Source organism: Doryrhamphus excisus, chromosome 11 (assembly GCF_030265055.1).
Source record: "Doryrhamphus excisus isolate RoL2022-K1 chromosome 11, RoL_Dexc_1.0, whole genome shotgun sequence".
NCBI classification, from domain to species: domain Eukaryota; kingdom Metazoa; phylum Chordata; class Actinopteri; order Syngnathiformes; family Syngnathidae; genus Doryrhamphus; species Doryrhamphus excisus.
Window position 1 is genome coordinate 7246887 of NC_080476.1, and position 27437 is coordinate 7274323.

At 41.5% G+C, this 27437-nt stretch overlaps 1 protein-coding gene across 13 annotated transcripts in view; it reads right to left on the bottom strand.

The window, feature by feature from the left end:
- ltbp3 (latent transforming growth factor beta binding protein 3) overlaps nt 1–27437 on the bottom strand; it is a 47358-nt gene that overhangs the window by 4553 nt on the left and 15368 nt on the right. For 9 of the 13 annotated variants that reach the window (XM_058086819.1, XM_058086812.1, XM_058086825.1 and 6 more), the window contains 23 exons: nt 18493–18771; nt 17489–17652; nt 17312–17417; nt 16137–16223; nt 14482–14598; nt 14256–14411; nt 13330–13437; nt 13236–13249; nt 13088–13157; nt 11973–12050; nt 9281–9409; nt 7876–8007; nt 7669–7797; nt 7476–7595; nt 6657–6779; nt 6346–6468; nt 6118–6237; nt 5773–5901; nt 4897–5067; nt 4678–4758; nt 3331–3459; nt 2031–2168; nt 1816–1956 (listed from right to left, as the gene is read on the bottom strand). In XM_058086819.1, coding sequence (XP_057942802.1) covers nt 1816–1956; nt 2031–2168; nt 3331–3459; nt 4678–4758; nt 4897–5067; nt 5773–5901; nt 6118–6237; nt 6346–6468; nt 6657–6779; nt 7476–7595; nt 7669–7797; nt 7876–8007; nt 9281–9409; nt 11973–12050; nt 13088–13157; nt 13236–13249; nt 13330–13437; nt 14256–14411; nt 14482–14598; nt 16137–16223; nt 17312–17417; nt 17489–17652; nt 18493–18771 — 2844 coding nt within the window. The remainder of the gene's footprint in view (nt 1–1815; nt 1957–2030; nt 2169–3330; nt 3460–4677; nt 4759–4896; nt 5068–5772; nt 5902–6117; nt 6238–6345; nt 6469–6656; nt 6780–7475; nt 7596–7668; nt 7798–7875; nt 8008–9280; nt 9410–11972; nt 12051–13087; nt 13158–13235; nt 13250–13329; nt 13438–14255; nt 14412–14481; nt 14599–16136; nt 16224–17311; nt 17418–17488; nt 17653–18492; nt 18772–27437) is intronic. The other 4 variants (XM_058086821.1, XM_058086823.1, XM_058086822.1 and 1 more) reach the window with 4 other exon arrangements.

A 27437-nucleotide genomic window follows, 5' to 3' on the forward strand; every position in this document is an offset into this window, starting at 1 on the left:
GTTATCACCAACATGTCTGAATGCGAGTAAAGTCAAACATTCCAGATGTTCATGAAAAGTAACACAAGCATCGAATCCTGCAGCATGAAGCCTCACTATCGCTATATTGAAACGTTACAACTTATGAACAAATATTCACTTATCTTAGCCGTAGTCCAAGGAAAACACTTTGTAGCAAAACAAGGTACAACATGATGGCAACACAACTCCATAAAGACGTTCCAACTGAAGAATTGGATTTATTCCATTATGTCGGGCTCCTGCATTATTCTGGATGTAACAGCCAGCAGCCAGCAGCTGCCTAACCCGATGATGTTGTTATCTTTATAATATGTATTTTACATTTAATAGACTGCTGCTATTCAAATTTAATGTGGACATACCACATCGCTATAACGTCAAACCATGGTAAGCGTCTGCCGCAAGGGCTTCTCAATTAATGTAATAAAATTACGCCAAAATTATGCCTCTGTTTTTCACGGGTAGCGTACAATATGGTGTGTGTCCTGTGGCGTTATACATTGTGTGAGTCCAGCTGTGTTCTTAATGTATTTTTAATCACAACATTTTGGGTTATTGGGGTGAGAAACACTATTGAATTGAAAAAATAACTCATAGCAAAGTAGGAAGATGGTATCTGTGTCATGTCTCGCTGCCATATTGTGTCTTTGGGAACAACTTCAGTGAAAGAGTGTAAAAGTAAACTTAAATGCTCATGTATCCTTTTCATCCATTATTTATTTGTATATTTATGGGTTTTCTGCATGTAAAACTATAACTGTACATCTATAACATGTGTTTTATGTTAACATTTTTGGCTTTTAGAATGGTTTAATGTTTTATTTCTCATGGAAAAATTGATTTGGTTAGCATCAGTTTCAGTTAGAGTCGGACCTTCTGGAACAAATAAATAATGCTAACCGAGGTTCCATGTATATTCCAATGTATTTTTTTTAAATTTTGTGTTTAAGAAAGTGAAAACTTAGCTTGCTTTGAGCACTTGGTCATTCATTACCAATTCTACTGTACTATACAGCAGCAACAGAACCAATGTTGTAATAGCGGAAAGGAGCAAACTACTCGGCCAACAGTACAGCATTGCTTTGAACACGCAGGACTTTAACACTAGCAGCTGAGTAGCGCAACCAACATTTTAAAGCGCATGCAGAGTTTGCTTTGTTCACTCATGACACATGAGACACAAATGCAGCTACTGCCATCTTGCAGAGTTAAGAGAAAAACATCGGCAGGTTGTACAGCTACAACTGTTTAAGTCAATGTTCACTGATCCCGGCGCTAATTGGAAACCCAGATGGTTATTTGATTTCAAAGAGTACTGGCAAACACCCAATAATGTAGCTGAGATCAGGTATAAATTATGGGAAATTACAATTCCAAGGGCTAATAATAATGGATAATTTGCATTACATATACATAGACATAGATAGATAGATGGATAGACTTCCTTTATTGTCATTGCACAACATCACAGCAGTAAAATTGCCAACGAATTGTTGTCGCCTGGCTCCCTTATAATAATAAATAATAATAATAATAATGTGGTGAATGAATAGATGACTAGTCAACTTTGTGTGACTATAAGCTGCAATGTAAGTGACAGATGTGGCTCACTGACTGAAACAACGGATAGGAATGCATTGGACGTGTGCATTTTTGATGTGCAGTGAATCCAAAGCATGCACTGACGCACAAAGCCAATACTATGACTTATTTGTTTTGTTTCATTAAGATACTGCTTACTTTCTAACCACTAAGATGATGTTTTTTTTTTTTTAAATGAAGGTCTGCACTCACCGGCCTGCTCCTCAGGAGTCACGCATCTGTTGCGGTCAATAGCAAGGGTCAGTGGCGGCGAGCAGATGCAGTAGTAAGACCCCGGAGTGTCCACGCAGAGACCATTCTTACAGTTGGCAGAGTCCTCACACTCATTCACATCTGCACAATAAAGATACATTGCAGATTCAGGTATATGGGCACTGCAAGGTGGGAGAACATGCTAGCTCGCTCACCAGCTACTGCTGCTAGCACACATTTCTTCTTGTTCGAGTCTGGAGTCCAGGGTTGCTTACAGTTGCAATAAAAGGACCCTTCTGTGTTGATGCAACGACCATTCGTGCAAAGAGACTCGTCGTGACATTCGTTCACATCTGAGGAGACAAAGAGATGATACAGTGGAACCTTGGCTTTCATCATTCATCTGCTCTAAAACGTCCACCGAAAACCAAAGCAATTTTGTCCATAGGAAATGATTTAATAGAGAATAATTATCATAATAATAATCAGCACAGAGTGGACGGTGCTTATTATTGTTATGAAAAGGTAAACCACCCACACACACACACAATAAGGACTCTAAAATAACCACTATCCATTCTTCACAGAGACTGAGTCACCAATGCATGGATGTATTGTTTGGACACTCAAAATTATACATGGGCAAACAAATTAGTGTGTCTGCTATACAGTATAGAGTACATGCAAACCAGAAGGTGGCGCCATGTTAGCAAACAACAGAGTAGAGTTCATTCATTCATTCATTTTCTACTGCTTATCCTCACTAGGTCCCAGCTGTCTTCGGGCGAGAGGCGGGGTACACCCTGGACTGGTTGCCAGCCAATCACAGGGTACATATAGACAAACAACCATTCACACTCACATTCATACCTATGGACAATTTGGAGTCACCAATTAACCTAGCATGTTTTTGGAATGTGGGAGGAAACCGGAGTACCCGGAGAAAACCCACACATGCACGGGGAGAACATGCAAGCTCCACACAGAGATGGGCAAGGGTGGAATCGAACTCGGGTTTCCTAGCTGTGTGGCCTGTGCGCAAACCACTCGTCAGCTGTGCAACCCTGAGTAGAGTTCATTCATTCATTTTTCCTCACGAGGGTGCTGGAGCCTATCCCAGCTGTCTTCGGGCGAGAGGCGGGGTACACCCTGGACTGGTCGCCAGCCAATCACAGGGCCCATATAGACAAACAACCATTCACACTCACATTCATACCTATGGACAATTTGGATTTGGATTAACATGTTTTTAGAATGTGGGAGGAAACCGGAGTACCCGGAGAAAACCCATGCATGCAAACATGCAAACTCCACATAGAGATGGCCGAAGGTGGAATTGAACCCTGGTCTCCTAGCTGTGAGATCTAACCACTCGACCGCCGTGCCGCCCCCTTGTGTAGAGTTATGACGCCAATTTATTTCTTTTTGTGTGTCACACTGATATGATGGAAAACTATTTAGGTAGACGATACACTGTCACAAGCTCAACTGAACCAGAGCTCTTTAGACACCTACCGATGCACTCCAGAAGGTTGCTGTCATAGTAGAAGCCCTGTTGACAGTAGCACTCATATCCTGGCTGCGTGTTCTGACAGCGGCCCTTCTTGCAGATTTCATCAGCGAACAAAGAACACTCGTCGATATCTGGAAAAGAAGGAGGCGATGACAACTGTGTGTAATGCATCACATAGTACAATTCACAGTTCCACAGTTCCATTGACAAGAAGGAGGAGGAAGAAGCAAAGCTTATTTAATCCTACCCCACCACACTTTCTGTTTCACATTGATTACAATACATTTGTTCACTTCCTTTGTTCCAAATGTGTACTTTGGGAAATATAGGCAGTACAATAGGAGTCGAGTTACATACGTAACAGTTACATTATATAACAGTCATATATATGTAAGTGTAGTCGTGGTTAGACTCTTCCTCCTTCTACTTTGTAAACATCAACAGTACTAAATTAAATTTTTCCATAAGGTCATATTTCTCCTCTCGTATTGAGAAAAACCATATTGCTTTTTTGGGTATCAAATGATTTGCTTTATGCATAATTAGCTGTTTGAAATATTACCTAATTTTATTCATTCATTTACTACCGCTTATCCTCAAGAGGGTCGCGGGGGTGCTGGAGCCTATCCCAGCTGTCTTCGGGGGAGAGGCGGGGTACACCCTGGACTGGTGGCCAGCCAATCACAGGGCACATATAGACAAACAACCATTCACACTCACATTCATACCTATGGACAAGTTGGAGTCGCCAATTAACCTAGCATGTTTTTGGAATGTGGGAGGAAACCGGAGTACTCGGAGAAAACCCACGCATGCACGGGGAGAACATGCAAACTCCACACAGAGATGGCCGAGGGTGGGACCGAACCCAGGTCTCCTAGCTGTGAGGTCTGTGCGCTAACCACTCAACCGCCGTGCAGCCTAGCTAATTTTAATAATTGTGATTTTAGGAATAATATGTTCTCTATAAGAGGCATTTTATCCTAATTGACCTTTTTGTGGTACAGTTCGAGAGTGAAGTGTATTTTTATAGTCTCCACACAATAAATTAGATACGGTAAAACCAGAGAGTGTCTTTTCAGTATCGAGGTATTTATTTCCACTTTATGTTGTATATTTTTAATGTGAGATTTCCAGCTAATATTATCATCTATTCTGACCCCCATAAATGTATTTTGTTCACCCTGTGAATGTCCACACCATCAATTTATATTTGCGCATAAATGTCCTTTCTGCTATTAGCAAATAGCATTAATCTGCCACATTACAGCTTTTGTAATGTATAAGTGTCATAAGGAACAGTCAATCAGAGGTTAGGTAGACAATGTCGCAACAACCGTAAAACATACCCTGGTAAGCAGGCCGGCTGTACATGAGACCTTCGTTGTAGTAGAGACCTTGCCCGTTTGGACACAGGAAGTGGAATTCAGCTGTACAGCAAAACAGGATGGTTAACAGCTTCAATGGAGACACCCTTACCCAAATGCATTATGAGAAATTCACTGTCAACCATAGCGTAGCCCATCGAGCATCCTTCAATTATTTATGCTATGACCATGTATATGTACCTGAGTGAGAGACAGGACATGGGTAGATCTCACAGTGGTCCCCCCACCCTACCCCAATGGAGCAGCAACACTCCTGCTTGGTGACGTTGGTGGCCAGGACGCTGTCACAGAACACGGTGTCATCTAGGTTCAGATAGCACTCCTTCTTCTCATCTGTCAACATTTGAACTGCTGGAGGAACAAATGTGAGAAGAGGTCAGGATCTGACGTGCAAATCAAATGACAAGAATTCGAACACCATCGTTTAATGCAGTCATTAGACAGTCATTATTCAGTATAAGGTCTAGTTAGATTGCTCTGAGGTCATCCCCTTTTAACATTGATTGACACTGCATTTCGTCCGTGCTCTTCCCATCCTCAAGCAAGCCTCACCAGCCAGGGCAAGTTGGTTCCACTGCCCTGGTTCTCTACACTGACGGCTGACGCCAGTGCTGGCTATCATTCAGCAGCTTGCAGGAGGAGCGATCTTATAATGAACTCACTTTTGTTTTGACTTTCCATTAATATGTTCATGAGCTGTTCTGCCTGGACCCTTCGTCAAAATAGAATTGGCTATGTCATTAAAGCAGAATAAGGCGCCGAGGAGCCTAATAACAATGATAAAACAGTGTAATTTCTTTCAAACGTAAACATGTACCCGTGCATATAAAAATAATCGTCCCGGAGAATGACGATCTCAATTCAAAGCAAAAAAAAAATCATGATTCATACACAACTTCTGTGGGAAATGGTATTTTTAGTCCTTTAAAAGCATACAAGCCTACAGATTTTATTTGATCCAAGTCTGGGATAGAGAGGCGTCTAATGTTCCAACCTGGCTAAGCTGAGATGAACGCAGGCTTCAGGAAATGCAAGAGGGAATACGAGAAAGCTTACCGTCGCAGCTGTGTTTGTCCTCTGAGAGGACATAGCCGTGATTGCACACACACGTATACGAGCCCGGCCTGTTCTCACAGGAGCCGTATGGCTGGCAAAGACTCCTGTCGGCGGAACATTCGTCTATGTCTGAAAGGGAAATAACACCAGTTTGTGATCGCTACCCAAACACCATCTGACTTGCTAAAGAATGTTTTCTTCGAGATTAAGTAAGAAAACATTGATTTTGTGGTATTTGCTCAGACATTTTAAATATAGGCAACCTATTTACAATGCATTATAATCATTCATCAATAATCATGAGCAATAAACTGTGCAGGTCATCTGGGACTTAAAAGGTCCAACCTTGGCAGCGTCGGCCTCCAATCAGAGTGTAACCCTTCTGGCACTCGCAGCTGTACGAGCCCATATTGTTGATACAGCGGCCCCTTTGACAGTTTGATGGCCTGTCGCACTCGTTGATATCTGAATGGACGACAATGGAACATAAAGCATGTTGCTAGAAATGGAGATTACCCCAAGTAAATGATGGACTTTTATGTGAACTATAAAGTAAGGGTGAATAATTCATGCCTTCGCAGTGGCTGCCTTCCTGCGTCCGCTGGTAACCCGGGTAGCACTGACACTGGAAGGATCCCTCAGTGTTGATGCAGCGGCCGTACGCGCACAGCCTGACATCCTCACACTCGTTGATGTCTGCATGCCATCAGTAAGATTTTTATTAAATTAGTAAGAAGAAACTTTCACTGCAAAATATAATGCATTAGTTACTGTAAAAAATACATATGTCATGGTATAACTGTACAGCTATCACATGAAGACCAATGGTAGTATGGAAACTTGTGGATGTGCGTGTGTTGCCTTTCACTCATCAATTTACTAACCACTGCAGCCTTTGCTGTCAACAGATGGTAGGAAGCCCTCATTGCACAGGCAGCGATACATTCCAGGAAGGTTCTCACATCGCCCGTTAGGACAGATACCAGGCTTTTGGCACTCATTTATGTCTGGTGGAAACACATGAGGAACACATGAAGAATGTTGCTACAGGTGGTGAAGATGGCTTCATGGAGGGCATCCACTGTCTGGAAATTATTTTTGTAAAACTTCCCTTGCCATCCATTCCCAAATACTGAATTAACAAAAAGGTAGCCCAGATTATGGGTTAATTGTTACATTTTTCCACATCAGGGGAAATTCCACCCTTCAATGTCCCATGTTTGGTGCGCTCGTACAAATTCCAAACCGGCAATTTTGTGGCATTTAAGGAGATGAGGCATTTGAAGGTGTTTTTTGTTCACAAAACCCTTCTCTCACAGAATTTTTATTGTACTATAGATTGCACGGCACAAGTAACAACTTTCATTTGGGATGAGGAACATCCCGTCAGTAAATACAACATTTTTTGGGGTCTACCACTTGACTTTTTTATTCCATAAACCTCAGAGTCAGCAAATGTACGCTCTGGGAGGCCTTGCTTAGGCAGCTCAATAATCCAGTCGCATTCAAAGAGAGAAAACAATGAAAATTTGAAGATAATGGTGATCAATGAGCCATTAATCAACTAGCTAAGAAATATACAATGCAAATATACAATCTTTAATGTAATCTACTACCAAAATATTTTCTTACCAATTGAAAAAGATTAATGTTTTCTTATATTCTATATTACAGTATATATATTTTTTGTATTTTCTACTCACCATAGCAGATACCAGCACGGGCTTCATGACCAGGCAAGCAGGGAACACACTCAAAGGAGCCCGGTGTGTTCTCACATTGCTCATTGGGACACGTGTCCGGACTCAAACACTCATTTATATCTTAAAAAAAAAAAAAAAGGTGTTAAGACTGGCATACATGCTAAATGTTTTGCTGTTTTTGGAATGGTTTTACCTTCACAAACTGGATGACGGTGTGACCTGCTCCTAAAACCGCTGTGACATTCACATTTATAAGAACCTGGTAAGTTGACACACTGGCCTCCAGTGCCGCAGATGTCATGCTTGGAGCATTCATTAACATCTACAAAACAGACGGGATATAGCTAATGCATGATTTGACCCAAAAAAATAAAAACATTTAGTCATCAGATGGACTTACCGACGCACTTAAGCCTCCCATGCTGCACCATGTGTTTATAACCTTGGCGGCAGAGGCATTTGTAGCCGCCCTCTGTGTTGATGCAAAGGCCTCTGCCCTGACCGCAAGGCTCTGACTCGCATTCATTATCATCTGAAAAGGAAGGAGCGGTGACCGCATATTATTACATTCAAAGATACATTCACCAGACACAGCATTAGGCACACCCGCCCTTCTAAGAAGATTCTGCACAAGATGTGGCCGAAACACCAAAGTTTTACAATTACCATTTGGAAAATTAACTAGTGATCAGCAATGATCAAGAATCACAATAGGAAAAATGTATGTACATTCTATCCATCCACCCATTCATTATCTACTGCTCATCTTGGTCAGGGTAATGGGTAAGCCGGAGTCTTCCCAAGCTGTCACTGGGTAAGAGGCGGTCGTTCACCAGTCAATCACAGTGCACATATACTGTCATTTCAGGACCCACTAAATTTAAAGAGAAAAAAAGATTTGTACTTATACATAGGCCACACCTGTCTATAAGCCACAGGTGTCCCTGTTGATATTTAGTACACAGAATGATGTTTTTTAGTTGTATTGTAACATGGCTAATGAAACAGTGCACGTTTTCCTTGTATCTCAACCATTTTACCAGTCATGTAGTCTCTTTGTCTCGATGGGTGGAGGCGGGGCCGGTAGCATACAGACAGAGTACAGAAGAATGTAACATAGTGGAAATTAAATTAGCAGATATATTGCCATGGAACTCCGGTTTCCTCCCACATTCCAAAAACATGCTAGGTTAATTTGTGACTCCAAATTGTCCATAGGTATGAATGTGAGTGTGAATGGTTGTTTGTCTATATGTGCCCTGTGATTGGCTGGTGACCAGTTCAGGGTGTACCCTGCCCCCTCGTCCAAAGACAGCTGGGATAGGCTCCAGCACCCCCGTGACCCTCGTGAGGATAAGTTGTAGAAAATGAATTAATGCATATTGCAGTGTATTTTTATGTTGCTTTTCTTAAAAGTAATGATTCAAAGTGGTTCCCGCATCCTTCAATTTTCCTGTATGCGGCCCTTGAGGGAGACTTTTGGACACCCCTTATTTAGAGTCTCCAATAAATAGTAGAAGTCATGGCGCCCCCTCTAGTGCACAGTATTGTTTCACATCCACTTTGTACACCACTGAAACCGAGCATTATTATCTTTTTAAAGGCAACACAGTAACAGCAATTCATTAGCTACAGACTATAAATGTGATGGGAAAATGCAGCTTGAAAAAAAAGCAACAGGATGTCATCTCCTGGAAGAGATATGACATATGAAGAGAAATGCATGCATACGTCCGTCAACTATCCCACCCCCAAGAAATGGTCCAGGCCTGCACCTCCTCGCTCTAACCACCAAGGTCTCTTACCCTCACAGATGTTCCTCTGCGGGTTGAGACGGTAGCCAGGGTGACAGTGACAGATGTGGCCGTTCAGGCTGTTCTCACATTCTCCATGACCACAAATGTTCCTGCTTAGCCTACAATCATCTGTCTCTGCTTCAGGGAGGGAACACACAACATTCTATAGTGGGCCAGCATCTGATAGCAGATACATGCATTTACAGTTGAGCCCCATACTATTTATAGCCTGGCCCAAATGTGTTGAATTGAAGATAATTTTCACTTGGTGTATGGGTATCTTTTATAATGATTCATATCACTGATCTTATTGGGCATTTTTTGCATTCTTTGAAAGGATCCTTGTGAGGCTTTCAAGTCTGAGGACACATACGAAAAATATACAAAAACTTAATTTTCAAACCTGCTAAGCTAACCTCAGTTATGTTTAAGGGAAAATAAAAATATTTTTCATCCCTACAGTGAAAGAGGAAACAGAGCAGAAAAAGGTTTTGGGGGAGCCGAGTTGGCTTAGAAAGCGGATTTGAATCAAATATGAATGACATTTATAAAACTAACATTAAGAATCTGACTTGTGTATTTTGACACGGATACCCATTCAACAACAAAAAGAATCAACATTTGGCCGGGGTATGAATAATTTTGGGCTTAACTGTACACTCACTGGATGCCTTATTGGGCACACTTTGTTAGTACTCTGGGAGGACAATGTGCAGCTTCATAATGAGGATCCCCTTGCCACAAAATACATATGTATATATGCGTGTGTGTGTGTATATATATGTATAACATATGATTGAGCTGTCATACTTGCAGACGCCATTGGTGCTCAAGCTAATCTCCCAAACTGTAATTATCTAACAGGTATGGACATGGACAAGGAATATTTTCAAAATATTCCTCATGATCAGCAGATTGATTTACTGAACACTAATGATAGACATATACTTACATATTCTCCATCTTTAACATAAACCAACTTTCAACTTTCTGTATGGCCATTCTTTTTTTCTCCCCGAGTACTACGTCTCACGTTTTCAAAATGTTCAAATAAAGCAACCAGTGAGTGTATACATGTCCGGTGTTTAAACTCCCTCTGTGGTTTTCATAACACAACAGCTGACATACGACATACTGTAGGTGAACTAATAAAGCACAAGGGGAACAAATATAGCATAGACAGCAAGAAAGCCTGAGGAAGCATTCGTCTGGGAACATTGCTTTCGGGAAAGAGGGTGCAACACACAGGTTTGCAGTGAAGGCAACACTTTCGTTCTATGAAACAGTAGAGAATAGCAACAGGATCTGATGCTTGGTTAATGTGTGATTGTGAAATGTATATAGAATAGAATAGAATAGAATGTCTCCAAATGCTGTAGACTCGGGCATACAACGTGAAATCATGTACTTGCTTATACACAATAAGTGTACAATATTTCCTCATATAGTGGTTTATTTACTTAAAGGGGACCTATTATGCTCATTTTCGGCACTTTGTATTGAATTGTGGACACCTATAGAGCAGCTAGTACACATGATAACCCGCACAGAAAGCTTTCTAGATCTTCCAGATTCTGCACCTTTTTCTGCAGTGTTTCCATGGACTTTCTGCTTCAAACCCAAACCGTCTCTTTCATTTTAATCCACCCCCGGCCCTCCTCTAGGTACGGCTACTTCGCTGTGATTGGTCACAGTCCTAATCCGGAATATATGTTAGAAAAGTGGAAAAAGCATAACAGGTCCCCTTTAACTGCAGAAGAGCAAAAGTGCCATTAGGGTTGTTATATATTCATTCATTCATTCATTCATTCATTTTCTACCGCTTTTTCCTCACGAGGGTCGCGGGGGGTGCTGGAGCCTATCCCAGCTGTCTTCGGGCGAGAGGCGGGGTACACCCTGGACTGGGTTGTTATATATATAGAATAATAATACAGAATACAGAATAATATTTGAAAAGACCAACTGTTAGGCTCGGCGGATCTAATCTGAATTTAACATTAGCACCCTGTACACCGACACCTGTACCATCTGAGAGATTGCTTCCTTGTCTCAGTAGGTCCTGCTGTTTTGATTTTCATCAAAACAAAAAAGTTCAAATAGACTATGTTGTCAACTTCATGCGTGAACAGAAACTGATGTGCTATATGTCCAGCTACTACTTGTTTTTCATAAAGGTAAAAAGTCTTGGGGTATGATGCACCCGACCACCAATTGGTATAAAGTAGGGCCCACTATTAGAGGAAATACAATAGCACCTAAGGAACAGTTAGATTTACATTTGTGAGAGATGAACCCAGCGTTGTATTGTTGCATTTAAAGGAAAACTGCACTGGGAATTTTTCCCATTATTCCACAATCCTTATGTGAAACATGAGCACAAGTTCTCCCGTCAGTCACTGTATGTAAAGAGAACATTGTTGCCATTTTTGCAGGACTTTTTAATGCTTTATAGTTGAAACAGTGTGTGTCCTGTTATGTGGATTGTTAGCTTCCACAAACTAGCTGATTTTTAGCTTTTAACTCCCAAAAAAGAGAAAGACAAATGAGGTCATGTTTCATGTAAGGATTGTGCATAATGGGCAAAATCCCCCCCTCCCCCACAAAAAGTGCAGTTTTCCTTTAAAGCCTGCATGTATGTCCTTTTAAGGATGGTGGATATTATTGAATGTTTCAGTCAGTTTGAGCTTTGCAGGGAACTTACGTGAGACTTTCGTTTGGGTCTCAAAGGGGTCATTGCCAGGGGTCATTCTGATGATTGTCGGAGGGGTGGGTTTGATAACTGTGGACCAAAAACAGTCACGGCATTGATTTGATTTACTTTGAACATGCATACAAGTTTCATTGGAATGCATCACATAGTACAATTCATATTTCCACAAGTCCAAAAAGGAGTCGGAAGAAGCAAGTAAAGGTAACCTCAATGATCATTTATACCTTTCATTCATTATTTATATGCATTTGGATTGTTTAATGCATGTAAAACCTCTCCTTCTTTCTATTTTGGCTTTTCTCTTCAGGGGTCGCCACATCAACCGCCTCCATCCAACCCTGTCTTCTGCATCTGTCTCTCTCACACCAACTACCCTCATGTCCTCCTTCACTACATCGATAAACCTCCTCTTTGGTCTTCCTCTACGCCTCCTACCTGGCAGCTCTAAACGCAGCATTCTTCTACCAATATAATCACTATCTCTCCTCTGGACAACCATCTCAGTCTGGCCTCTCTGACTCTATCTCCAAGGCCTTACATGTAATGTCCCTCTGATGTACTCGTTCCCGATCCTATCCATCCTGGTCACTCCCAATGAGAACCTCAGCGTCCTCATCTCTGCTACCTCCAGTTCTGCTCCCTGTCTTTTCCTCAGTGGCACTGTCTCTAGACCAAACAACATGGCTGGTCTCACCACAGTTTTGTATCCAACCAAACATAAACAACGTAAAACTATACTTGTAAAACGAAAAAAACGTGTTTATTTTTTAGACTTGTGGCATAACTGCACTAGTTAGCAAATAACAACAAAGTCAACCACTAACAGATGGATGGTGCAGCTGATTTCCAGTTCCTGTTTGCATGTAGTAACAAACTAATAGGCCGTAACAAAGACATTTGTGCTAAAAATACATAAAAAACATGCTGTGAATTAATAACATAAGAGTATGTGGGGAGCCACTTTATACTATGATAAACACATCTAATGAAGTGTTCATACTTCAATACACATTATACACAGAACTGCATGGAGCATGAATGGAGCCATAGGATGAATATGTTTTTTGTCACAGCATTTTGTTGAAGTGTTAAACATGGCACTTTACCAGGAACACGAGGACTGTGGGAGCTGGTTGCGGCCTGCTGCACAGCGGTTGTTGTCTCTGGTGGCCTCTGCTGGTTTAAAGACACCATCAGAACTTGTAAAAAGTGGTTTAAGCCCAAGTCATGCTATAAAAACAGAAATAATCTTACCGGCCATTTTGTTTCTGAAAGGAGGAGGAAAATAAAGAAATATTATAATTGAGATTTTGCAGTGAGTTTCCTGACAGATTACTGTGGTACTCACCTTCCTTTTCTGGATTCCAGGGGTAGGGCATGGGAGGGATGGCCACAGTTTCTGTTATATTTTGGAGAACACAGCCTTTGCCTGCAGGGCAGATCTTACTAAAGGCCACTGGGTGTTCAAAAGAGAGAAATTAATTGGTACGTTACATTTTACTTGTTTACAATCTCATGCCATGCTAATGAAATTCAGCCAGTAGATATTTAGCAAGGTTTTTTCTATGCTCATTTTCCAACCCTTTGTATTGAGTTGTGGAGCTACACACAATAACCCCGCACAGAAAATGTTTTAGATCTTCCAGAATCTGCACCTATTCCAGCTGTATTTATTTGGATTTGTGCTTCCCGTCAAAACGGTCTGTTTTAATTTATTCCACCGGGCTTGCTCACTCCGCTGTCATTGGTCACACACCGAAAGTGCTTCCTAACTATGAACCATATAAGGACATCCGCCCCTGTGACATCACAAAGGGGCAGTTTAACACACCTTTTGAAACCGAGCGTTTTGAGCCATCCCAAACTTCTTTCAGGGCTCACTTCCAAATGCGCAAACCTCATTATCTGAAACTTTGGCATAGTTTAACACGAAAGTATAACATTCTAACTACATTTATAGGTCAGAAAACTGGAAAAAAGCATAATAGGTCCCCCTTAAGAATGGGGTGGGGATAATATGCATACTAGTGTGAAAGTGTTGTTTCTGTGATATCGATACTCAAAAGTATAGAATAAAAAGTGCAGATTACGCTCATAAAGTATGGATGCTAACTAATGAATAAAATATATATCTATATTTTTCCCTTCTTGTAAATAAGGTCGCCAAAAATACTCATGTATGATGCAATGCCCACTACAAACAACATCAGCCTCATCATTTGACAGTTTGAGTTGAAAGTAAACTGCAATAATAAAACCAAGTATATCACTCACCTGTACCCTCCTGTGGACAGCGCTCACAGTTACGCCCCCATGCTTTGCCCACTGTACAGCAGCACATCTCCTTTGTGAGATGACTGGGCAGGGCATGCTCGCACCCTCTGACATCAGACGCCATCAGAAAGCACTGGGCTAACTCGGCAGGAGACTCTACAGAAGACCGCAAGACTTTTATTCTGAGAACTGATTTTGGAATGTTGTATCAGTCATGTCCACTCACCGACGCATCGATTCCTCTCCAGTACAAAGCCAGGCTTGCAGGAACATTTGAAGCTTCCCAGTGTGTTCAAACAGTCTCCATTCTGACAGATACCCTGCATGGAGCACTCGTTGATATCTTCAAGGGAATGTAGCGGGGGTGCACAAACATAGAAATGTTATTTTTAATACACTGTGGGGTCTGCTTTCTATTCACAGGCGATGGATGAGGGTGCTCCAGTCTATAGAAACCCAAGATTCAGTTGGCGCAATGCAGTGAAACCTCAAACCTTCAGCGTCTGATTTGCTGGGATTTTCCAAAGGAATCATGGAAATACACATGATCAAATTGTTGGCATTGTACCACTTTAACTTTACAGGCAGTAAAAATAAGTGACTTGTTCAAAATGGAAACAATCTGAAGCGTCAAGGTGAAGCCAAGGTGAGCCATGATGACACATTAAAAAAATAAAACACATCACAAATACTAGCCATTTAACAACTTAAATGTGTATTTTTCATCACATATTAAAATATTTTATTTGTACACAATCTACCCCAAATATTTGGATCAACATCAGCCCGGATTATAACGATTAAAACTCCAAAATCAAATAAATACCTAGTATTCATAATCAAAAGTTAAGTTGAATAAAGTATTTATGTATAATAATTGTAGGTTGTGTATAGAAATGCAGTAATAGGTGATTTGTGCTCAAAATATAACAATTTGTTTAATACAACTAGTTTGTTTATTAACAGATGTAGTTAACTTCAGTATGGGGTCACCACTCTCCTGGTCCTCTCCTGAACAACTTCACCCACCCCCAATGACAATTGGCCTACCCCACTAAGCCCTACTAAAAGATTTGGAAGTGACACATGACCCTTTTTTTAACTCATTACTCATTCTACTCATTAGAGTTTTGTTAGTGAGCCGGACTTCCTTATATGAGTGTGCCTGAGTACAAGTTGTACAATAGAATACCGTGTTTTCTGGACTATAAGTCGCTCTGGAGTATAAGTCGCACAAGGCCAAAAATGCATAACTAGGAAGAAAAAAACATACATAAGTCGCACTGGAGTATAAGTTGCATTTTTTGCGGGTAATTTATTTTACAAACTACTTGACCAAAACAGACATTACGTCCTCTTGGAAGGCAAGTTCTAACAATAAAATAATAGGTGTAAGATATGCTAACACAATGGTTATTCAGCTACACAAAGAATAAACATGAACAGAAAAGGTGTCCAGTGTTTATGTAACATAAACAGTTTTTTCATTTATAAATCGCTCTGGAGTATAAGTCGCAGGAACAGCCAACCTATGAAATAGTCCGGAAAATACGGTAAATTAAAACAAACCGCTTTGGAAATCTCAGGAAATACAGGTGGAATAGGTGCAGATTCTCGCAGATCTAGAAAGCTTTCTGTGTGTGTAGCTGCTTTATAGGTGTCCAAAACTCAATACAAAGGGCCCGAAAAGGAACATAATAGGTCGCCTTTAACAAGTGAACCACTGTACCATAAAGGTGACTGAGATGACGATTGAATTCCAAATACTACAACATTGGCCTTGTTCTACTTTAGATGTTTCACTGTATATTAACAATTCAAATCATAAAAAATGAGCCTACAATAGCTGTCCATAAAAATCCTCAGAGTCCAGCTTGTTACCTTGACAGTGGGTGCTGTTGAATCTTTTATAACCCTGTGGGCAGGTTGAGCCCAAATCTTCGACAATGGTCTGCTTGACTGAAGCATCTGAGGAAACAGTAAAACACACCCGGGTAAGCTGAGCATGAAGGCCCGTAATAATAGACCTAACAACACCTCTAACTGACTAATTAGCACCTCTCACTTTAATATGTATACTTACAGAGCATAAAAACGTACTGCTTTGCACCAAGCGACCAATTACCGTAAGTCTGTTTCCGAAAATAATGAAATTGCTGCAATAAAATTTTAGTTTCTAATTCAATTTTAAATGGCTAAGCACTTAAAACAACAAGGCTCATTTTAGTGCCAGGGTGTATTTTTGGCAGCACTGTCTGAGAAATTGCAGCTATCAAAGCTAGTGAAAGATTTTTGGGCTGATTTTACAACTAAACAAATGACCCCCTCCCCTTCCGTGATAGCTTTTTATAATGCTTTCTGTGAAGTAAATCCAGTTTCAACACATCTTTAATATGTTGTTCTTACTCAAAATGAATGCAATCTTCCATCCCGGGATGAGTTTTTATGCAAAACAAGGCAGTAAAAACATTTATAGTTTTATAAAACAGCTGCGGGTTGACTAGACTGGAATATTTTGAATGTAAACTGAATAAAAAGGGAGTGTAAAAACCCAAAATGGACTGTAACAAAGCAGGCAGGAGTCAGGGTTGGAGTCTAAATTCTGACCAGACATATAGTATTGGATTCTGTCAAAGGACTGCATTGTGTGACTCAGAGAGCTGGGATAATAGTTGAGTGGAAAACATGGAGGGAGCCAAGAGTTTCTTGAAATCCAACCTCACTGGTGATGTGATGACAGTCCTGCACCGGGACGACCAATAGGAACATATCGATGCAGAAGAGGCTTATTTTCCACATTCTCCTCCTCTGTCTCACTGTCTGAGTGCAATTCCTGTAATTGCTTCCGCTTTTTCCTCCTTTACTTTCATGTACCAGGCTATCAAGAAGATTGTTTGAATCCAGGCCTATATTTCTAAATTGGAAGGTGTAAATCATCAGAGATGTTTACATTGTTTTGGCTGGATGAACAATAGTTTGTTGCCAGGAACACACAAGATGCAGAGACTGCTCGCCAGCCGATGACAGAGTTCACTGTAGGTCTTAGAAATACTTACTTGGCAGTTTGGGGCAAGGGTAACACTTGTTTTGTCCCCACGAGTTGCCAACGCTGCCGCAACAATCCTCTTGGTTGGTCAGAACAGGAAGCGGGGTGCTGTTGCACTACGGTAATGAGACAACATGAGAAAACACAAAGAAAGATGAGGTATCGTCATCTCTGTGACTAAACTCACGGCTTGTTTGGGGGTGGTCTCCTGGAAGCAACGGCCCTTGGGCTTATGTCGCGCGGGGGTGGGCCGCGGACTCGTCTTCTGAGGGGGTTTGCTGTCTGCTTGGCTGACAGGTTGGATGACCACAGATGTGTCTGGTGTGTGGTGAACACGCACGTTTATCTGCACTAAAAAACAGAGGAGAGCATTAAATTATTACATTTAATTTTATTACTACGCACTGGTTGAAAAATTAAGTACAACTGTTTAAATACAAAATGTTATATCCATCCATTTTGTATGCCGCTTGTGCTTATGCCGAGAGTGAATGGTTGTTTGTCTATATGTGCCCTGTGATTGGTTGGCGACCAGTCCAGGGTGTACCCCGCCTCTCGCCCGATGACAGCTGGGATAGGCTCCAGCACCCCCGCGACCCTCGTGAGGAAAAAGCGGTAGAAAATAAATGAATGAATGAATGTTATATCCATCCATTTTGTATGCCGCTTATCCTCAGTAAGGTCACAAGCAAGCTGGAGCCTATCCCAGCTGTCTTTGGGCTAACCACTCGTCCACCGTGCGGCCCCAAACTACATATTTATAACATGTCCTGTATAACATGTATATTTATAATAATATAGTCATAATAGGGCTGCACGGCGATCGAGTGGTTAGCACGCAGGCCTCACAGCTAGGAGATCCGAGTTCAATTCCACCCTCGGCCATCTCTGTGTGGAGTTTGCATGTTTTCCAGGTGCATGTGTGGGTTTTCTCCGGGTACTCCGGTTTCCTCCCACATTCCAAAAACATGCTAGGTTAATTGGTGACTCCAAATTGTCCATAGGTATGAATGTGAGTGTGAATGGTTGTTTGTCTATATGTGCCCTGTGATTGGCTGGCGACCAGTCCAGGGTGTACCCCGCCTCCCGCCCGAAGTCAGCTGGGATAGGCACCCCCTGCGTCCCTTGTGAAGATAAGCGGTAGAAAATGAATGAATGAATATTGATAATATATAAGCAAAGGACCAGTACCTTCAGAGGAGTGATGGCCCGGCTGTGCCAATGGTATGGAGAAAACAGAGTGAGTCTGAGTCAACTGGGTGCGTCCCATGCTGGCTTGTTCCAGAAGTTTCTGGCTGTCGGGTTTTAAAGAAACGGGGTAGACAGGCTGCTTGTTGCCTCGCGCCGCCTGCACTCGCTGCGTGTGTCGCAGAGGAAATTGGCAAAGTCGGCCCGTATAACCTGGCGGGCAAAGGCAATGTTTCCTGGAGCTGCACACGCCGCCATTCATGCAGGTGAGGGGACAGACAACTGTGGAAACACAGGAGACATTTTATTAACATTGATCCACACTTTACTACTACACTATACTACTTTAAGGCCCAGCAGATCCTTCCCTGTAGGCAGGGGAAACAGGTGATGTCATTGATGTGTTTAACAGTCATAATCTGGGAATCCTCTCCCAGTCTTTGTATGGGAAGGAGAACCGCATTACTTGGCCAGCATCCACTGAAATGTAATAAAGTAGTGTATAATCTCCATTTTGTACATACGTATGCACCGTTGTCTGGTAAGAAAAGAACATTTCAGTTTCATTTGTACTCATTGTGACCCTACTGCCTGTGGACTAAACTAATTGCATTTATACAACAAAAAGACAAAAGAGGAAAGAGCATCCACATGGAAGTGATTACAGGCGGACCGCCAAAAAGTCTGGGCTAAGGGGAAAATTACGGGCCTGAATCACTTTACACCCAGCGGGGACATCCTCACAACGTAAAAGACAAAAGGCAAAAACTATGAAAGGAGCTTCACAGAAACAGCAAGCTAGCACAATGAAAATGTACATCCTCAGGCACACCGGATCAGTGATAACCATGAAAGTTTGTCCATTCACTTACACAGATAATGTAAACAGTTGTATATACGCCCATTCACATACACTGTAAATACAATGCCTAACACAAACACACAATACTATCAATCTATTCATATACACACTTAATGTTATCCTTAGTTTGTCCATTTACACATATGCACACAATGTAAACCTCCATCTATCCATTCACATTGAGTATGCAATGTAAACACTGGTCAGTCCATTCGCATGCATTTATAATGTAAGCTTCCCTCTGTTAGTTCACATACACACAGAATGAAAACTGTTGTATGTCCATTCACATACTGTACATGCATAATACAGTATATGTGCAGTGTATACAGTGTATGTGCATAAATGTGACAGACATTGTGTAATCTGTACAGTTTCAAACACTGGGAAAGAAGTTGACGGTTTAAAAAAAGACAGAGAGGTAAGAGTAGTGCAGTTTTTTTTCATCTAAAAACTCCACTGTACTGGATGTTTTGCCTCGTTAACGTACCGTGACGGCGTGTAAGCTCCATGCAAGCAGCGACTTGCAACATGGAGGAAACCGGGCCTGACAGGAAGTAGGTACGCAGCACACATTCAATAGCGCTAACTAGACGTCCTCTTACATCACAATTTGGCCATGGCTTCACTTTTCATCAGCATTGGGAATCACAGGAAACTGGGAAAGATGTGGGGGATGAAAATTACGATAACAGGCACAGTCGTGCAAGCCAAAAAGCCAGTCTTTTTTTTTTTTTTTGCCTCCAAATGTTACACAATGACACACAATCCCACACAAAGCCACAGAGCTTGGAGCAGGGTGTGTGGAGGCTGGAGGCTGGAGGCTGAGGCCCAGTCTGACTTGTGGAGGGAGCAGAACAAGAGGGAGGAGTATTCTGAGGTCACAGAGTCAATGCCACACTAATGAAACCCAAAAGTTGGTTGGGGAGTTACTGTATATTGCAGTTTTGGCTGAGTATTTCTGAAGTCTAGGAAAAAGGGGGCGGGGTTGATGTGAATGGAACTATTTGATGTTGCCACCCCCTGAGAAGAGAAAATTCCATTTTTGTTTCACTCCTTCATACTGAGCTCAATTCAACATCAGCCCATTTACAGTAAGTATTCACATACACACATATGAACCTTAGTCTGTCCATTCCCATAAAAACTATAAGCATTCATATCAGACAGTTTCTAAGTGTATTTGAGATGAGGCATATATTTAAGTGTATAATAATGTTTTTTTTCCTGGCACTGTCCATTAGAGACAAGGCCACTACTCAAGGAAATACAATAGAACAGTAGTGACTACATTTCCCATGATCCTCCTTTTCTATCATGTGAAAACTCAGCCTGTCTATACACACACACACACACACAAAATGTAAGCATCAGTCAGTCTACTCACACACTATACACACATTTGTGGGGTTATGCTGGAGCCTATTCCAGCTGACTTCGGTCGAGAGGCGGGTACACCCTGGACTGGTCGCCAGCCAATCACAGGGCACATATAAACAAACAACCATTCACACTCACATTCATACCTATGGACAATTTGGAGTCACCAATTAACCTAGCATGTTTTTGGAATGTGGGAGGAAACCGGAGTACCCACGCATGCACAGGGAGAACACGCAAACTCCACATAGAGATGCCTAAGCGTAGTTTCGAGTTCCCGATCTCCTGACTGTGTGGCCAACAGCCAGCTCACCACTCGTCTACCGTGCGACCCCCATCTATCCATCTATCCATCTATTCTGTCTAGTGACTCAATTTCCCATGTTCCTCCTTTCCATCAAAGCAGGCAATTATTCAACGGTAGCAACCGCATGCGGTTTGAATCCAATAAATCATACATTTCGTGTCGCCATCTTTATTAAGGAAAGAAGTTTCCATATTGCACATCTTGCTTGTATTACACTGATAATTAGATTCTGTCTTGTTTACCTTCAGGGCTTCAGAACTGAAGCATTTTTGTTTGATATGTTGTCAAATCAAAGTGACGTCTCGCCTTACAAAGTTGATATATAGTCCAAAAAAAATTTTTTTTTTTTGTTGGTTGGTTTAAATTAGTGTGTCTGTCAATGAAATGAAGGGTGGGAGCACCACATGAGAGTACTGTACTAATAACAAACAACTAATTAAAGTTGGATGAGTCCACAGAGGACTTTCCCTTCATCACCACAGAATTTATGATCCTCACATGCTCATTAACTCATAACTTGGGAGTCTGCAAGACAGGCGTCCTGCGTACGTACCACGCCTTTGTCTTTATGGATCCAAAGCATTCCTTAGACAGGGTGTTATTAAAAATCAAATGCTCCTTTGAGTGAGAGGCGTGACCTGGAGGGAGCGCGGTGGATGGCGTGCTAGTGGGATAATCAAACAATTATTCATTCATTTTTCACACATTGTTGACAATGGAACTAGAAAAAGTGGGGTTGGGTACAGATTGGTGGCAAATTGAGTGCCAAATTTGAAACAATGGCAGTGCCTGTACAAGTACTTACAAAAAACATACATATTTTGCCTCAAAGCAATGCCTTTTTATTTTTACAGAATTTGACATGCAAGTTAAACAGAACAGTAATTAAAATAGTTGTAGTCAATTTGAGGGTTTAGATGTGTGTGGGTGTGTCCGGGTGAGGCCCCTTGGTTGCTAGGGTTACTTTCACACCTGTGTGCATTGGTGGCAATCAGCCAGCATGGGGTACACTACATAAGGGAGACACTGGTTATCAGTAGCAGGGATTCGTTTTTCAACCGTGCGTGTGTGTGTGACTGCTAGGATGGTGTTAAAATAGTTTTTGTCCTTTTCTATGAGCTCATTTTCAGTCTTTTTGTCACTCGGTCCTTTGTAGGCATTTTTAAGAGTTGCAATTGTTAGAATAAAACCATAAACTATACATCCATGCCTGACTTTGTTTAACATGTCATCACAAGTTGGAAATGACTTCAAAAAATTGCACTTTTTTTGTGGCTAGACTGCCAGTCCAAAAATACGCTAAAAACTCATGACTAAATTCACCAATATGAAATAAAATCCACACCAAATTGCTATAATTATCACATCAAAACCAGCAGCAATACAGAACACAGAGAATGTGCTGTTCAAGATTTCACAGTACAGTAAAAGAATATATTCTCCTCAATTCGAGCATTGATAAAATGGCAGTAGTGGTGCTTCCTATGGGTTCAATTAAGCTGTTAAAAGTGACATTACTCACCACCAACAGGTATATATAGTCAATGACGTTTCGCAGTCTTCCCTTGTGATGCTGCTTCAAAAGTGCAATGAGGTTGCTCATATTAAACTTCCTCGGCCACCACAAGAAACTTGTGCATGACAAGTTTAGTACTCTTTTTCTGATGGAACAAAAAATACTGCCACACAGCCGACATCACTCCTATTTCTTGCGACTCTGTTGACATGTTAGCACATGCCGTTGTTGTGATCACGTGGGCTCTATCGGGCCACAACTGAATGGACGTGCTTGGGGTAGAGTCTTGAATTGACTGCTTGTAGTGCCAACATCAAAGTTTAGATGCAGGCCGATATAATCACATTTTTACTGATATTGGTTCAAAATCTGCACTACAGTACATTCCTCAGACACACTAGTTAAAACACGAACCCTTCCTGTGTATGCACTAAGGAACGACGGAAGAAAGAAATGTGGAAAAAAAAGAAAATGGAATGATGGCAGTGTGGAAAATATGAGAAAAAGGGAAAAAAAGATCTGAGACAGGCAGGATGAATGAAAAAGGGGAGGAATATAAGAAAGAATGAAAAGGAGGGGGAGGCCAGGGAGAAGGAAAGCGAGAGAACGGGATAGAGAGCAATCACAAAGGCCAGACACTGAATGAAGAAAAAGAGCCAGACAGCAAAAAAAAAACCAACAATAAAAGGAAGAGAGAAAAGAGAGAGGAGAACGACAGAAAGAAAGAACAAGGAACTTTGCCCTGAGAGTGCCCTGTGACGCGACCACCCACTCCATGTTGTCTACGGAGATGACGCATCACCATAAACGACCCCCCTCCTCCCCTTCTCCTTCCACCACCCTCCACAGCGTCGCTCCAGCCACAGCCGCACCCTTCCCGCACAAAAACAACACATTACAAGCCACAAAAACACAGAGTGAGTAAAAAGACTGCAGACTGCAGCACACACATAATACACACACGATACAATGCCCTGATGTGTACCATATTAACCACGCCCCCAATCAAAGGCTTGACACTGGCAAATAATGATGCCAGCCAGCTGAGTCACATTCTCTGTGATTCACAGGCCTGTCTGAACCTACCCACACGCAGATTAAATATAGAGGCTGTTTCTCTTTCTGGTCTACTACTCTGCACACACACACACACACACACACACACACACACACTCCAAGCTGAGTCGTGCAAGTTTCCAGTGGTGTACTTTTCATATTGTTGTAACTGTGATGCACTGTGCCCATGCTGACTAAACACGCGTTCAGCCAAACATCACACTATAAATCACAACATAGCATCAATCCATTTTGTTGAAAATTACACAAAAGGTTCGCTATGATATTACATTGAGGGATACTACTTTCCTATGTCCATTCACATGCTGACCGGTGTACAAGTCATAGCATAGCATCAAACTCACAGTCAGCCTGTCAACCCATTGGAAACCACAGGAGGTCAGTATATAAAGTCTGACTCACTGTGTCATCTAAGGAAGAACACCAAACCAATCACACATCAACTTAATACTGAAAAAGTGTACTTCAGTAATATACAAACATATACCAGTGGGAGTTTAAAATAAATAAATTTGAAAAAAAAACTACATTTAAAAGTTTTCCCATAATACATTTCATCTGAGAAAACATTTAATTGGAGGACAAGCCCCATAGAAAATTGAAGGGTGGGCCTGCAATTCTGCCAGAGGAGCCTGGAGGGAGGCTGACATCATTGCAGCGAATGAATGCCTCCAATGAATGCATTGCTCAGATGCAATCCATTGTGGAAGGGCTTTGAATGAGTTAGGTGGGGGGGTTCTTTTAAATTTGTGTTGGTATATATATATTAGGTGCCCTTTTGAGTTTGGTGTACTTCCTTCGTTAGACTGTTATATTGTTATACTGTTATATAACCTGACCTCCTACAGTATACTGTACATATCCAAGGTAAACAACTGTTCGACCACTCATATATGTACACACACATAATGTGGGTATCTAATCTGTAAGTGCATTCACCAACACACTGTTCATTCTTATACAATCATTTGAATGTACACAAAATGTAAACATCTGTTAATCTCTTTAGATACACCCATAATGTTAACATCCATATGTCCATATATGCATATTTCAGTCAATTTTGTAAGCATTCATTCAAAAAGCCTATCAGCTAAAACATGTTATGCCTTTGTTTGTGACTATAAAATGTTCAAAATCTTTTTAATCTGAACCTGTGGGATTACAATACTGAATACAAGTTGTTGCTCATGTGGACTTTTATGTTCTGTCATCACTGTCTGTGACATACCCGGGAAAACATGACCCTGATAGCAGTTGTCTTAACTGTTGTGGTCAAAGCATGACAGTAGAAAACAGCTGGCTATTTCGGTACACACACACACACACACACACACACACACACACACACACACACACACACACACACACACACACACACACACAGTGCAATGCGACTGTCCCTTCGGAGGAAATAGTTTGGCACAAAATCCTGGGCTGGATTAAAAGAAAACAGATAGAACCTGCTAACGAATGAGCTTTTAAAGTGCTTCAAGGGGGATTTTGCCACAGAATCAGAAGAAGCTAAGCGTCTTTATTGGACAGATATTAAACTGTTCTCCGTCCTCCTAAAGCTCTAAGCCAGAGACACACGAGCATCTGTCCAAAGGCGTCAAACTATCACTTTTACTTGGAAACACGTGTCAGCATCTCATCCCTCCTTAGTTGGCTTCCAGCCTATTGTTGCTCTCTGCAATCTGTCTGCTTTATCTCTGACTGGCTTGGCTGGAACGACTCATACTTTTAGATGACAGGGTGCATAAAAAGCACATATACAAAACAATATAGCTCACTGTCTTCCCTACTGTATCTTAATTTGTAACAACTTCAACACCAAAAGGGAATATTTGGATGATTTTTACAGTGAAGAATTTGCGTTTAGGTCTCCCGGAAAGTGCATGGTCTTTCCTTTCACAAAACCACAGCACCCAGCCTCTTAGAGGAGGTCAGACTGGCACGGCTGAGCTCAACATTGGAAGAAAATGACATAATCACTGCCCTTTAAATATTCTAAATTGTGTGCACATCCCTCCTTACACCGCAGGCCTCTCTGGGCTTCATCATCTCCCAGACACTTGGGTGACCTCAGCCTACCTTATCTAAACAGCAACCCTCCTCCAGTGTCGACCACTGTCACCAGCAGCATTCATTGCTGTGGAGCTGTTACTAAGCTGTCAACCTCTCTTCAAGAGGTTGTGTCTCCAAGGGTTTGTAAATATCCAAATTTAAACGTGACGTTGACATGTCACAGAAACATGCTGTTTTCATAAAGCTCAGCTGGGAAAAATACAACTGGTCTTTCAGGTAGACATATTTTGGCACAAGGATGTCTTAAAAATGCTGAATAAGTGCAGTGATTCCCGTTTTCGGTAGTAATCTTAATCATGAATTTTGATTTAAAGGGGATTTTTTATGATTTGGGATGTCGTGTATGATACAGTTACCCCTCAGCACATCGCGGTTTGAATTTTGCGGCGTATTTTAAGCTAAACTTGTTGTATAGTCAATTGACAACAGCGTGCCACGGGCTAAGCCTATCAATGCCAATGTGTGTGATAGCTCATTCTACTTTGTTTACATATTTTATACCTGGCTCTTACTGCCTTTAGGGCCGCAGTTAGCTAACTTGCTTTTGCGACCTACGTGGCTATCACTTTCATACATGATAACTTACTTTTTAAAGTGTAAATTGCAGACGTAGCAGAGGCGTCGACTCCCTTATGCGGCCCACCACCACAGCTTCAAATGTTCTGAGGGGAAATCCCGATATCACCTGGTCAAGTTGAATGTGCATCTTACTGATAGAAATCACCATGTAAAATTGCTAATGCTAAGCGTGTCAATGGGATATTGAATGTAAATTAGCATCGAGCTAGTGCATTTGTTTAAATGCACTAGATGTTGAATGTCACACAGAAATTATTTTGCATGTTATGTAAGTTATAATTCCAGTTTTATTTCTCTATGCTCAGTTTTATAGTGCTTCAAAGGAAAGGCTCTGAAACTAAACTCAACTTTATTGAGAACCTGAGCTAACAAGTAGAGACCAAACATTAGCGACAAAAACATATTTTATCTGTGATTAATTATGAGTTAACTGTAGACCCAAATGAGATTAATCACGATTAAATATTTGAATCAACAGCCCTAGAAATTCTCCAAAGATAATGTCCAGTGATGGCGAGTGTGACAGCTGTGTAAAGGCAGCACAGGCTGAGGCAGTGGTGGCAGCTCTGGCACCAGCCGTGTTATTCTGTTTACCCAGGCTAATCGCTACAGCTACAGGGTCCCGCGCGCTATGGCGGCAGTCCCAGGAGCTTGCATTCCTCCGAGTGGCTTTAAATAACTACTCCCACCCCCCCCCCCCCCACCTATATGGGAGGAGAGTGTTAAAGATGGTTAGAGAAGGCTGTTTGTTTGAGCTGCAGGTCATTAAACTGCACTTGAACACCAAGCACACTTGCTCGCGCAAACATGCACACTGTTCCCTTTTGACATTGACCAAAAACAACCCTAATTGCTGCTTTGTTTTCCAAACATTATTTTACTGTGATGCTTTCTTAGCAGCTTGTGCAACTGACTGGCTTTTTTCTTCTTTTTTGCAGAAAGCGATGACGAGGCGGAATTTGATTTGACTTGCAGGGGTGGTCTCCCTGAGTAACAACATGACTATTACCTTGTGTGGAAGCAATATAAAGTTATATAGCAGCCTTTTAATAGACTGCCTCAGGGAAAAGTCTATGCAAATGTACTATGGGATGTCCCGATCCACATTATTGGCTTCTGAATTTTGTAGTCTTGCCGAT